Source organism: Urocitellus parryii, chromosome 9, assembly GCF_045843805.1.
Source record: "Urocitellus parryii isolate mUroPar1 chromosome 9, mUroPar1.hap1, whole genome shotgun sequence".
Classification (NCBI taxonomy): Eukaryota; Metazoa; Chordata; class Mammalia; order Rodentia; family Sciuridae; genus Urocitellus; species Urocitellus parryii.
The window spans coordinates 130,232,976-130,245,093 of record NC_135539.1 but is presented as its reverse complement, the minus strand read 5'-3'; the positions used below and the strand labels follow the sequence as shown (position 1 = coordinate 130,245,093).

The 12,118-nt window shown below is 38.2% G+C and overlaps 1 protein-coding gene and 1 pseudogene across 4 annotated transcripts in view; one reads left to right on the top strand and one right to left on the bottom strand.

Moving 5' to 3' along the window:
- Positions 1 to 516: 516 nt before the first annotated feature.
- On the top strand, positions 517 to 1,335 carry LOC113185651 (prohibitin 1 pseudogene; annotated as a pseudogene).
- An 8,326-nt stretch (positions 1,336 to 9,661) lies between these two features.
- The window catches only part of Trmt1l (tRNA methyltransferase 1L), a 28,018-nt gene continuing 25,561 nt past the window's right edge, over positions 9,662 to 12,118 (bottom strand). For all 4 annotated transcript variants that reach the window (XM_026392853.2, XM_026392854.2, XM_026392855.2 and 1 more), the window contains 2 exons: positions 11,593 to 11,719; positions 9,662 to 11,485 (listed from right to left, as the gene is read on the bottom strand). In XM_026392853.2, the coding sequence (XP_026248638.1) occupies positions 11,233 to 11,485; positions 11,593 to 11,719 (380 nt within the window). In that variant the 3' untranslated portion in view covers positions 9,662 to 11,232. The remainder of the gene's footprint in view (positions 11,486 to 11,592; positions 11,720 to 12,118) is intronic.

The following is a 12,118-nucleotide window of genomic DNA, read 5'->3' as shown; positions in this document are numbered from 1 at the left end:
TATAAAAGCCACAATGAAGTATTAATAAGGAGATGTGGAGGGAAAGAATTGTACACTGTTGGTGGGAAAGGAGGTTAATATAACCATATGGAAAACAGTATAAAAGTTTCTCAAAAAATAAAAGTACTGTATCATTCAGCAATTCCACTCTTGGCATATATCCAAAGGAAATAAAGTTTGTCAAAGAGACATTTAGTGCAGCATTATTCACAAAACTAAGTTCTGGACTCAGTGTAAGTGTCCACTGATGCATGAGTGGATAAAGCAAATATATGTAAACATATGCGTGGTCTAACCTATGTGGAATCTAACACAATTGAACTCAGAAGCAGAGAGTTGAATGGTGGTTGCCAGGATATGAGAGATGGGGTGAGGGAAGGTGAGATGTTGTTAAAGGGTATAAAAAAAATTGATGAAAAGGTAATGTCCTATTATAGGCTAAAGATAGCCAACCCAGGGGAATTCATGTGGAGGTCAGAGTGTAAGCAGGTGTGAGTGGGTCCAGCAGAAGGAAACATGGCTGCCAAAGTGTTTGAATCCATTGGCAAGTTTGGCCTGGCCTTAGCCATTGCAGGAGGCGTGGTGAACTCTGCCTTATATAATGTGGATGCTGGGCACAGAGCTGTCATCTTTGACCGATTCCATGGTGTACAGGACATTGTGGTAGGGGAAGGAACTCACTTTCTCATTCCTTGGGTTCAGAAACCAGTTATCTTTGATTGCCACTCTCGACCACGTAATGTGCCAGTCATCACTGGTAGCAAAGATTTGCAGAATGTCAACATCACACTGCACATCCTTTTCTGACCTGTTGCTAGTCAGCTTCCTCGAATCTTCACCAGCATTGGAGGGGACTATGATGAACGAGTGCTGCCATCCATCACCACAGAGATCCTGAAGTCAGTGGTGGCTCGCTTTGATACTGGCAAACTGACCACCCAGAGAGAGCTGGTCTCCAGGCAGATGAGCAATGACCTTACAGAGCGAGCAGCAACCTTTGGGCTCATCCTGAATGACGTGTCCTTGACACAGCTGACCTTTGGGAAGGAGTTCACAGAAGTGGTAGAAGCCAAACAGTTGGCTCAGCAGGAAGCAGAGAAGACCAGATTTGTGGTGGAAAAGGCTGAACAACAAAAGAAAGCCACCATCATCTCTGCCGAGGGTGACTCTAAGGCAGCCGAGCTGATTGCCAACTCACTGGCCACTGCAGGTGATGGCCTGATTGAGCTGCGCAAGCTGGAAGCCGCCGAGGACATAGCATACCAGCTCTCATGCTCTCGGAACATCACTTACCTGCCAGCAGGGCAGTCTGTGCTCCTCCAGCTGCCCCAGTGAGGGTTGCCCTGCCCGCACCTCCTCAGGCCACCTGGGCCACAGCCCCGATTCTGGACACCACCTTTCTTCTACCCCTACCCCAGAAATCACTGTGAAATTTCATAATTGGCTTAAAGTGAAGGAAATAAAAAGTAAAATCACTTCAGATCTCTCTTAAAAAAAAAAAAAAAAGATGGCCAACCCAAATTCCTATGTTGAAACATGCCACAAGTTAATTGTATTTGTCATTTTGACGCTGTAGAGCCCCTGTCAATGGGATTAGGACCTTTATGAAAGAGATTTCAGAGAGCTGTTTTGCCCCTTCCACCTTGTGAGGTCACAGGGAGAAGACGGCTATCTGCTTTGTTTTTTTTTTTTTTTTAAGAGAGAGAGAATTTTAATATTTATTTTTTAGTTTTCGGCGGACACAACATCTTTGTTTGTATGTGGTGCTGAGGATCGAACCCAGGCTCACGCATGTCAGGCAAGCGCGTTACTGCTTGAGCCACATCCCCAGCCCAAAGATGGCTATCTGTGAATCAAGGAGCCAGCCCTTACCAAAGATGGAATCTCTTGGTGTCTTTAAGACATGCAAGAAGTATTAATGGAAAAATTTAAAAACTAAAATCTCAGAGCAACTGTTACATTCAAATTAAAAGCAGGACCCTCTTTTAAAGGAAGTGAGAATAAAAGAGAATCATACAGGAAATATTTAAAACCAATAAAGTGAAATATATCTCTGAAAATTTGTAAAAAGACGGAAGTTAGAAAAAGAAAAATTTACAAGTCTGAAAGTTCTGAAATCTAAGTATAAAAAGTTTTAGGAAGAAAGAAGGAATGCATGAGAGAAAATTATTAAGCAACACAAGAAAGTGACTCAAGTGAAGGACCTGGGTTTCCAGACTGAAAGGACTCAGACGATGCCTTCCATGAAGAATAAGGACTGGGGCTGTAGTTGAGTGATACAGTGCTTGCCTCACATGTGTGAGGCACTGGGTTTGATCCTCGGCACCACATAAAAATAAACAAAGAGTGTGTCCATCTACAAAACAAAAGATAAAAAGCCAAAAACAAAACATGTACAGCAAGCATGGGAATCTCGTGTAGGAAAATAGACCATATATATATATATATATATAATCAGAGTAATCCCTTTTATCTTTCATAGTTAAAATTCAATAGATGATGCCTAAGCTTGAAAATAAGGAGGACTGATGATGATCTTCATTGGAATAGTCATGAAATTCATTTGAAAAATAAGAGTTCCAGAATAGCCAAAGCAATCCTCAGCATGAAAAGTGAAGCAGGAGGCATTACAACACTAGACCCTAAATTATACTACAGAGCTATAGTAACAAAAACAGCATGGTGTTGGCACTAAAACAGATATGAAGACCAAAGGGACAGAATAGAAGAGACAAACTCACCTAAATAGTTATCTCATACTAGACAAAGATGCCAAAAACATACACTGGAGAAAAGACAGCCTCTTAAAAAAAAATGGTGCTGGGAAAACTGGAAATCCATATGTATCAAAATGAGATTAGAGCTGGGTGTAGTGGTGCACATACCCAGTGGCTCAGAAGGCTGAGGCAGGAGGATCCCAAGTTCAAAGCCAGCCTCAGCAAAAGCAAGACACTAAGCAAACCAATGAAACTCTAAATAAAATACAAAAAAGGGCTGGGGATGTGGTTTAATGGCCGAGTGCCCCTGGGTTCAATTCCTAGCATTCCCCAGCCACCCATAATAAACGGGATGGTATCAAACTAAAAAGTTTCCTCACAGAAAAGGAAACAATCAAAAATGTGAAGAGAACTGGGCTCGGTGGCACAGGCCTGTAATCCCAGTGGCTCAGGAGGCCCAGGCAGGAGGATCATGAATTCAAAGCCAGCCTCAGCTACTGGGAGGTGCTTCAGTGAGACCCTGTCTCTAAATAAAATCCAAAATAGGGCTGAGACATGGCTCAATGGTCAAGTGCCCCTGAGTTCAGTCCCCAATACCTACCCCTCAAAAATGTGAAGACAGAGCCTGAGAAAATCTTTGCCACCTACACCTCAGTGGTAAAGTGTTTGCCTAGCATGTGTGAGGCACTTGATTCAATTCTCAGGACCACATATAAATAAAGTTTATCAACAACTAAAACAATTTTTTAAAATTCTTTAAAAAATGAAATTAATCTCCTATTTCTCACCCTGCACAAAGTTCAACTCAAAATGGATCAAGGACTTAAACATTAGAACACAGACCCTGTGCCTACTAGAAGAAAAAGTAGGCTCAACTCTCTATCATATCAGTTTAGGAACTGAATTCCTCAACGTGACTCCTAAAGCGCAAGAAGTAAAATCAAGAATTAAAAAATGGGATGGTATCAAACTAAAAAGCTTCTTCACAGCAAAGGAAACATTCAAGAATGTGAAGAGAGAGCCTAAGAGAAAGGAAGAAAATCTTTGCTGCTTCAACCTCAGAGCATTAATATCTAGGATATACAAACAACTCAAAAAACACCAAAACAAACAAACAACAAAAATTTAAAAAACACCAAATAACCCAATCAATAAATGGGCAAAGGAACTGGACACTTCATGGAAGAAATACAATCCGATACAAACAAATATGTGAAAAAGTGTTCAACATCACTGACAATTAGAGAAATGCAAATTAAAAGTAAAGGATGTGGGGGAAAAGGTATACTCATACATTACTGGTGGGACTACAAATTGGTGCAACCACTCTGGAAAGCAGTATGGAGATTCCTCAGAAAACTTTTAGAATGGAACCACCATTTGACCCAGTTATCCCACTCCTCAGCATATACCCAGAGGACTTACTATAGTGATGGTGGCCACATCAGTGTTTATGGCAGCTCAATTCACAATAGCTAAGCTATGGAACCAACATAGGTACCCTTCAACAGATGAATGGATAAAGAAAATGTGGTGTATATATATGTAATGGAATATTACTCATCCATAAAGAATGAAATTATGGCATTTGCTGGTAAATGGATGGAACTGGAGACTATTATGCTAAGTGAAATAAGCCAATCCCCAAAACCAAAGACCGAATGTTCTCTGTGATATGTGGATGCTGACTCACAATAGGCAGAGGAGTGGAGTTTCATTGGATTGGGTGGGGGAATGGAAAGACAGAATTAATTGAACGTAACTTCCAATGTTCATATAAGAATACACAACCAGTGTAACTCCACATCATGTACAACCAGAAGAAAGGCAAGTCATACTCTGATTATGTATTGTATGACATGTCAACATATATTCCTACTGTCATATATAATTCTAAAAATAAAAGAAAATAAGAGGATTATGGGTATGTTATTTAGAAATAGGAAGTGAGTCGTCCTTGGCCTCCTATTTCCACTCCTAAAAATTAATTTGATGTAAAAAAAATGTGTATTGCTTTAGTAAAACAACAACAAAAAAGATGAAAATAAAACAGTGGCTCTCCTTTTTGTACCTGGATAAGGCCTAACCTTAGCAAAGTTATCTTAGTTCTTAGAAGATGAAGGGCTGATGTCTGTTTCTTCCTACCTCTGAGACATGAATGCTTTGAAGGTATGTAGCAAAATCTTTCAGATTTGGGCACACTTAAGATGCACAAACTAAGCCTTGGGAAAACTGGGGCCATAGAAAGTGAGAATGAAGCTGAGTTAGTGCTTTCTGCATACAAGTATTGAGTAAAAAGTATACTGATTAAGATTTCAGAAATGAAAAGTGTACAGTTATCTTTTATAATAACTCTGTTCCAGAAGTTTCTACTGGACTTCCTTTTTAACTTCGTAAACTTCACATGTCCTTATTTTCTTTAATAAATGGAGATTACCAAGTGGCTAAAAGCATGAGCTCTGATGTCTGCCTGGGGTTGAATCTTTGCTCTTGCTCTTACCAGTTTGAGTGACACTGGTTAAATCTCTTTCTATGAAATGTGGATGATAACTACTGCTATAGATCATATAAACATTGCCAACACACATGGTTAGTGCTCTCTCACATAAATACAAGCTATTACAATTAACACTTCACTTCCTAGAAGGTGTTTTTTACAGTTTTATCACTGGGTCATCTCATTTGCTCTTCTTAGTACACCTTAATTATATAAATTAGGTTTAAGAAGTTAATACGTTTTGGATAACACATACTTACAATTTATTCATATTTTAAATTTAATAGTCTTTATTGATAATCTCCTCCAGAGAGCTAGAAAAGGATCCTTGAGCTGGAAGAGAGGTTGGTTCTTGCAGAGTGGTAAAAGTTGGCAGCAAAGGACGGGATCAGGGCTGGGGCTGTAGCTCAGTGGCAGAGCACTTGCCTAGCATGTGTGAAGCACTGGGTTCCATCCTCAGCACCACATAAACAAATACAGGCATTCTGTCCATAACCAACTAAAAAAAATTTTGCGGGGGGTTGGCGGGGGTGGGGGGAAGAGTCCAGGGATGATGAGTCATTGTAGACAAATACTGACACTATTGTTTTAGATGTTCAGATTTTGCAACGTTTTCCTGGGCATGGCAAATTCCCTTTCCTAATGATGGAAAGCCACATTCTTACTATTGAGACTAATATTGTGAGATGTTTACTTTATCCCCTTGTACCTTTAAGGCTGAGATGGCTGGAAAACAGTTTGATCCTCCACACTGGCTGAACTGCTATCTTTGGTGGGTTTTGTGAGAGTTGACACTGGTCAAGAAAGTAGTATTCTGAGAACTGCAGTCAATTTTGGAAAGACTTAAATGAGTATCCTCTAAATCCCTAATTCCTTGTTACCTTGGTGATAACCCCTTAATAACCTCACTTAAAGGAGTTGCCTTGGAGAAAAGCACACATGCCCTATATGTACAATCCCTTATTGTCTCAAAGACACAACAAAGATGCTGGAGAAATAGCTCAGTTGGTAGAGTACTTGCCTCACATGCACAAAACCCTGGGTTCAATCCCCAGCACCACACACACACACACACACACACACAAAGACACAACACAGTTTGAGTCTGATCTGAAAACTTCAATATATTTGTGTGTGTTGCTGGGGATTGAGCCCAGGGCCTTGTGCATTCAAGGGAAGCCCTCTACCAACTGAGCTATATTCCCAGTCCCCTTGATCATATTGATGATATGTAGAATAACTGTGGAAATAGATTTTGAGTATATAAGGCCTTACTTTAAGGCAAGAACATGATTTAAAATTGCACCAAATTATCAATATTAGTGTACTGCTGTGGTTTGAATGTTTTTCCCCAAAATTCCTGTTGAGAACTCCCCAGAGTTCTGCCAATGGTATTTGGAGGGGAGAACTTTTGGAGGTGACTAGATCATGGGAGCTCTGCCAGCAGGGATGGACTCACTCATGGATTGAATTATTGAGTTATTGAGGGAATGGCTTTGTTATGTAAGTGAGTTCTCTGGCACACTTGCTGTCCCTCATCATGCTGCCTTCTGCCACATTTTGATGCAGAAGCAAGGCTCTCACCAGATGCCAAGATGCTGGCACCATGCTCTTAGACTAGCCAGCCTCCAGAATCACAAGTTGAATATATCTCCATTCTTTAAAAATTACCCACCTGTAGTACTGTTAGAGCACCAGAAAACTTACTAAGACAAGTACACCTATAGTAGAGATTCTGGCTTAGTTTGTGAACTTGAACAAATTGGAGTGGTTCTGATCACTTGATTGAAGGACATTTGATTCAGCAATGGCTCATCTAAATTGGAAGTGAACTGCTAGAAATTCACTGATACAATGAAGGAAATGAAAGACACACTATGTGGAGAAGATTTAATATATGTGATCCTTTAGCTATTTTTCCCTTATCAGAAGTCTAGCCAATTGATGCATAAGTAAGGGTCTCACCAGATGCTGGCACCATGCTTAGACTAGCCAATTGATGGCTAACTCTTTACAAAGGCATTAAGAAAAAGTACTGGTGAACAAAGCACCTGCATTCTAGATAAGATTTAGAGTATGTCTGTAAGCTAGGGCAGTGGGAGATGCTTCAGTTAAAATGGACTCCCCGAGTCAATGTGCTTTGTCAAGATTAATGTGTCTTGAAACAAATTATAGTCATTCATTGCTTGGCAATGAAGATGCACTCTGGGAAGTGTGTTAGGTGATTTCTAGGTGGTGCAAACATCAGAGAATGTACTTACACAAACTGAGATAGTATATACTAAGTTGATAATTTGATGCAGCTTCTTGATGCAATCAAGAAGCACAGTAAACACAAGGTCTACAAAGCTGCTGCTGGCATAACATGGCATACTGTTTTACAGTGAATTTTTTTTAAAATAAGAAGTATACTCTAAAACAATGATTCAGAGTACAGTAAATACATAAAGCAGTAACACAGTCTTTGATGATCATTATATCAAGTATTATACTTTAACAATTATATGTGCTCTATTTCTATATGACTGGCAGCGCAGGTTTGTTTACATCAGCATCACCACAAACATGTATGTGCTGTGCTATGTTACACTAGCTATGATATTACTAGGCAAGAGGAATTTTTCAGCTCCATTACATTATAGAACCATCATTGCATACAGTCCATTGTTGACTGAAACATCATTATGTGGCACATGAGCATAGTTCACTTAATTGCTAGTCTAGAAAAGTGGGAAAGTTACTATAATAGGCAGCAGGACTCACAGGACAATCAGTAGAGTCTAACACAAAGTTTGGCCTAGGATAATTGATCAATTGATGTACAGAATCAAAATAGACTCCATGGTCCTATTTATGTAATTAAAAACCACAGGTCTGGTGTGAGCCATTCTAGTACTCTTCCAATATGCAGGTCTGATTTGTTTCACATTCCTGGATCCCTGAAAGGACCCTGAATAACATCACAAGTATGTAATATGTATTTATCTCTTAACCTTCTCCAAAGTAACCCTGTGGCCCTTTACTAGAGTAATTATGCAATGCAGAAATTCTTAGACCTTGTGGGATTACTTCTTGAGTTAATTCTAATTTCTGTGCACCAGAACACCATACATCTATTCAGAGTAGAGCCTATTGGAAGTCAGCATGGTAAAAGGAGCTTTGACAAGTTCACCACAATAAATCCCAAACCTTTGGTTACTTCTTCCATTTCCTGAGTACTAAGATAAGCAACTAACAGTTAACACACACTAGTTTCCTAAAACAAGTTTCTTATTTATTTTTTTTTTTCCCAGTGCTGTGGATTGAACCCACCAGGGAGTCATAAGTTCTGGGCAAATATTCTATCACTGAACTACAACCCAGCCCTCTTTTCTTAAATTTTAATGATGGGATACAATTGATGTCACTTTACAATGCTGCAACATTGGTAGTGTCTCAAATTACTACTGTTGTTAAGGGAACAAGGTTGCTAATGTTAGAACTTGGTGGAATTTTTAAGTACTTCCTTTTCAGGTTGATGTAGGACCTTATCAGTTTCAAACTACTTTCTATTAAACATTTTTACTGGGGGAAAATGTGCATTTATTATGTGAAGCTAATACACTATATGTGTATTTTAGATAATACTAAGTTCCATATTTCTATATCAGATAAAGCTTCTTGCATAAAACCCAATTCAGCATGTCATTCTGAGACACATTTAGCAAAATCTGAGACAGATATTCAATTTAACATGTACTAAGTCAGATAATTAAAAATGCTGGTTTGCTTCCTTTTTCTTTTTGTTCTTTTTCTGGTAATGGGGATTGAACCTAAGGAAACTTTTACCACTTACTGGGCTACATTCCCAGCCTTTTTTATTTCGAGACAGGGTCTTGCTAAATAGCCAAGGGCCTCAAATTTGTCTTCCTCCTAAGCTGCTGGGATTACAGATATAAGCCACTGCACAATAATTTTACTTCTAATTAAACAAAAAAGGAGGAAACAATAACACTTATTTTTGTGTTCATTTGGAAGTTATATTTTTTTAACATTTTTTTGTTGTAGGTGGACACAATATATTTATTTTTATGTGGTGCTGAGGATGGAACCCAGTGGCTCATGTATGCTAGGTGAGCGCTCTACTTCAGAGTCACAACCCCAGCCCTGTAAGTTACAATTTTTTTTTTAATGTTTATTTTTTTTTTTAGTTTTTGGCGGACACAACATCTTTGTTGGTATGTGGTGCTGAGGATCGAACCCGGGCCGCACGCATGCCAGGCGAGCGCGCTACCACTTGAGCCACATCCCCAGCCCCTGTAAGTTACAATTTTAAGTGGCAAAAGGTGTGAAGTTTTTTTTTATAGTCACTGAAAAAACTGTCATATTTCACCTATTTTAAAAATTTTACTGAAATGTATGACTACATTAATTGGAGAAAAGGAAAAAAGACATTCTCTTGGAAATATACAAAGAAATTTTCCTTTATTTCACTGATGACTCTGCCCCAACCATAACTGATTTTCTTTATGGCATGGGAGAGCTTTGTTTTTTTTTAATGTAGTATTTTTAAATCTTTCCGTTGTAACTGCCCCAATACCTTCATTTTAATGACTGCAAACCGTTCTTTCCCTTGAGAAATACTTACAGGTAAATATTAATTAAATCCTTAAAACAAAAACTTTGTATAGCAAACTCTTTCTTCATCTAAATTCAGAGGTGCTTTACCACTAAACTATATATCCCCAGCCCTTTTTACTTTTATTATTTTGTTTTTACCTTGATACAGGTTTTCATTAAGTTGCCGAGTTTGGCCTTGAACTTGTGATCCTCCTGCTGCAGCATCATAAATTGCTGGGATTGATAGGTATGTGCCTCTGCACCAGGCTCATCTAAAATCTCATATTCAAATTAAGCAAGAATATTGATGGAAACAAAATTTTTTTCCCAACTAATGTTTATAGTTATGTTAATCTGGGCTACTTCTATGAAAAATGTACACATAAACATGCCCTTGAAAAAAACAACACCAAAACTAAAAAAGAGTTTTATTTCTGAATGGTAGTACAACTAAGTGAATGAATAGTATACATGCATTAACTGAGGCACTTGAGATCACCCAACTTGTTTAATTTATAACAAAATCTCTCCTCATTAGGATTTAGGTACTTATATGTTAGAATGGTCTCAATTTATTTTAACAAAAATCTTTCTCTGAAGTTGAGTCATGTAGATTATATCTTGTAAGAAAATGTATTTCTTTCTCAGGCAAGTATTTAATTTCTCCAAAGCTAGTAATTTAAAAGATGAGTGTGTACAGTAGTATGATTTCTTAAAAATCGGAAAATATTTTAGTTTTGTATTCATGAAATATGAGAACCTCCTATTTTATTTAGGATTGTCTTAGTATGTAAAAGGTTTCAGCTTCATTTTGTATACGATATGTGGAAAAACAAACATGATAATCAGTTTAAGCAGAGATGTGATTAAGAATAGTAAAGGATAAGCCAGGCATGGTGGTAGTCCCAGCTACTCAGGAGACTGAGGCAGGAGGATCACTTGAGCCCAGGGGTCCACATCCAGCCTGGGCAACACAGCAAGACGCTTTCTCTTGCGGGAGTGGAGTAGGGGGAAGGAGCTGTGGTGTTTCTCAGTAGTAGAATGTTTGTTTGGGGCCCTGGGTTTGAGCCTCAGCACTGGAAAAAAAAAAAAAAAAAAAAAGGACAGCTTCTACAATGTACATAAATTCCCAATACTAGGTATGTAAACCTTTCTATATTATTAAACAGTAGGGTGATCCTCAGTCAGAAACTTGGCTTTATATAAAATGTTTCCATTAAAATTTTAAATTTTCTTTAAAATAAGAAAAACTTGAAAAGCAAGGCTCCCAAACCAGCTAAGTTAGAAACTGCTAATTTTCTGAATGAAAGCAGCACTGTTTATTTTTACACCACTGAATTGAAAGAATAGAAAAGAACTACAGTTGGTATAGAGAAATGTTAGATCATTTATATAGACACCTGAGAATAAACTCTACAGTTACCATCTTCTACAGCCACTTGCTTCTGCTTTGTCATTCACTGACATTTCAACCCTATCAGCTACTGTATCTTCAGATGCTGATTGGACATTGCCTTCTGACTGTCCTCCAGTGTAAGTGGGGGTGCTATATTTTAAAAGAATAGATTTAAACTGCATCAGAGGTGCATCTGTACGAACACCCATTGGGTCAAAGTGAGTTCGGCTGACTCGAAAGCCTGCTTGAGAAAGATAGCACAAAAACTTTTTCAACCTGCAATAAGGAAAAGAAAAAAGATAATTAGGTTTTTGTATTTTTATTTAGATCTCAATGTTATTAAAATATGATATATACACTTTGCCATTCACTGGCTGTCTTACTTGGGCATGTTCATTCCTTTAATGCTGTGTCTATGGATGTTATAATAAAAGGGAGGATGTTCAGTACTGACATCAGTCTTTTGCTTCTTGGCTAAATTTGTAATTATCTCATTACTTCTTCTCTTTCCTGAAATACACACAGTTAGCATTCTCTTAAAAAGATAATTTATTCTAGATATTTTATTTTATTTAAAATTTTTTTTTTCATATTTATTTTTTAGTTTTAGGTGGACACAATATCTTTATTTTTATGTGGTGCTGAGGATCGAAGCTAGCGCCCTGTGAGTGCCAGGCGAGAGTGCTACAGCTTTGAGCCACATCTCCACCCCCATAGATATTTTATATATATATATTTTTTGGTGCTGGGGATTTGAACCCAGGGCCTTGTACACATGAGGCAAGCACTCTACCAACTGAGCTATATCCCCAGCCCTTCTAGATATTTTAATTGTTACTCATGTAACTTACTTAGGACCCTAAGCAACTTAGAGTTGTATAATGAGACCCTATACAACTGTATTTTAAA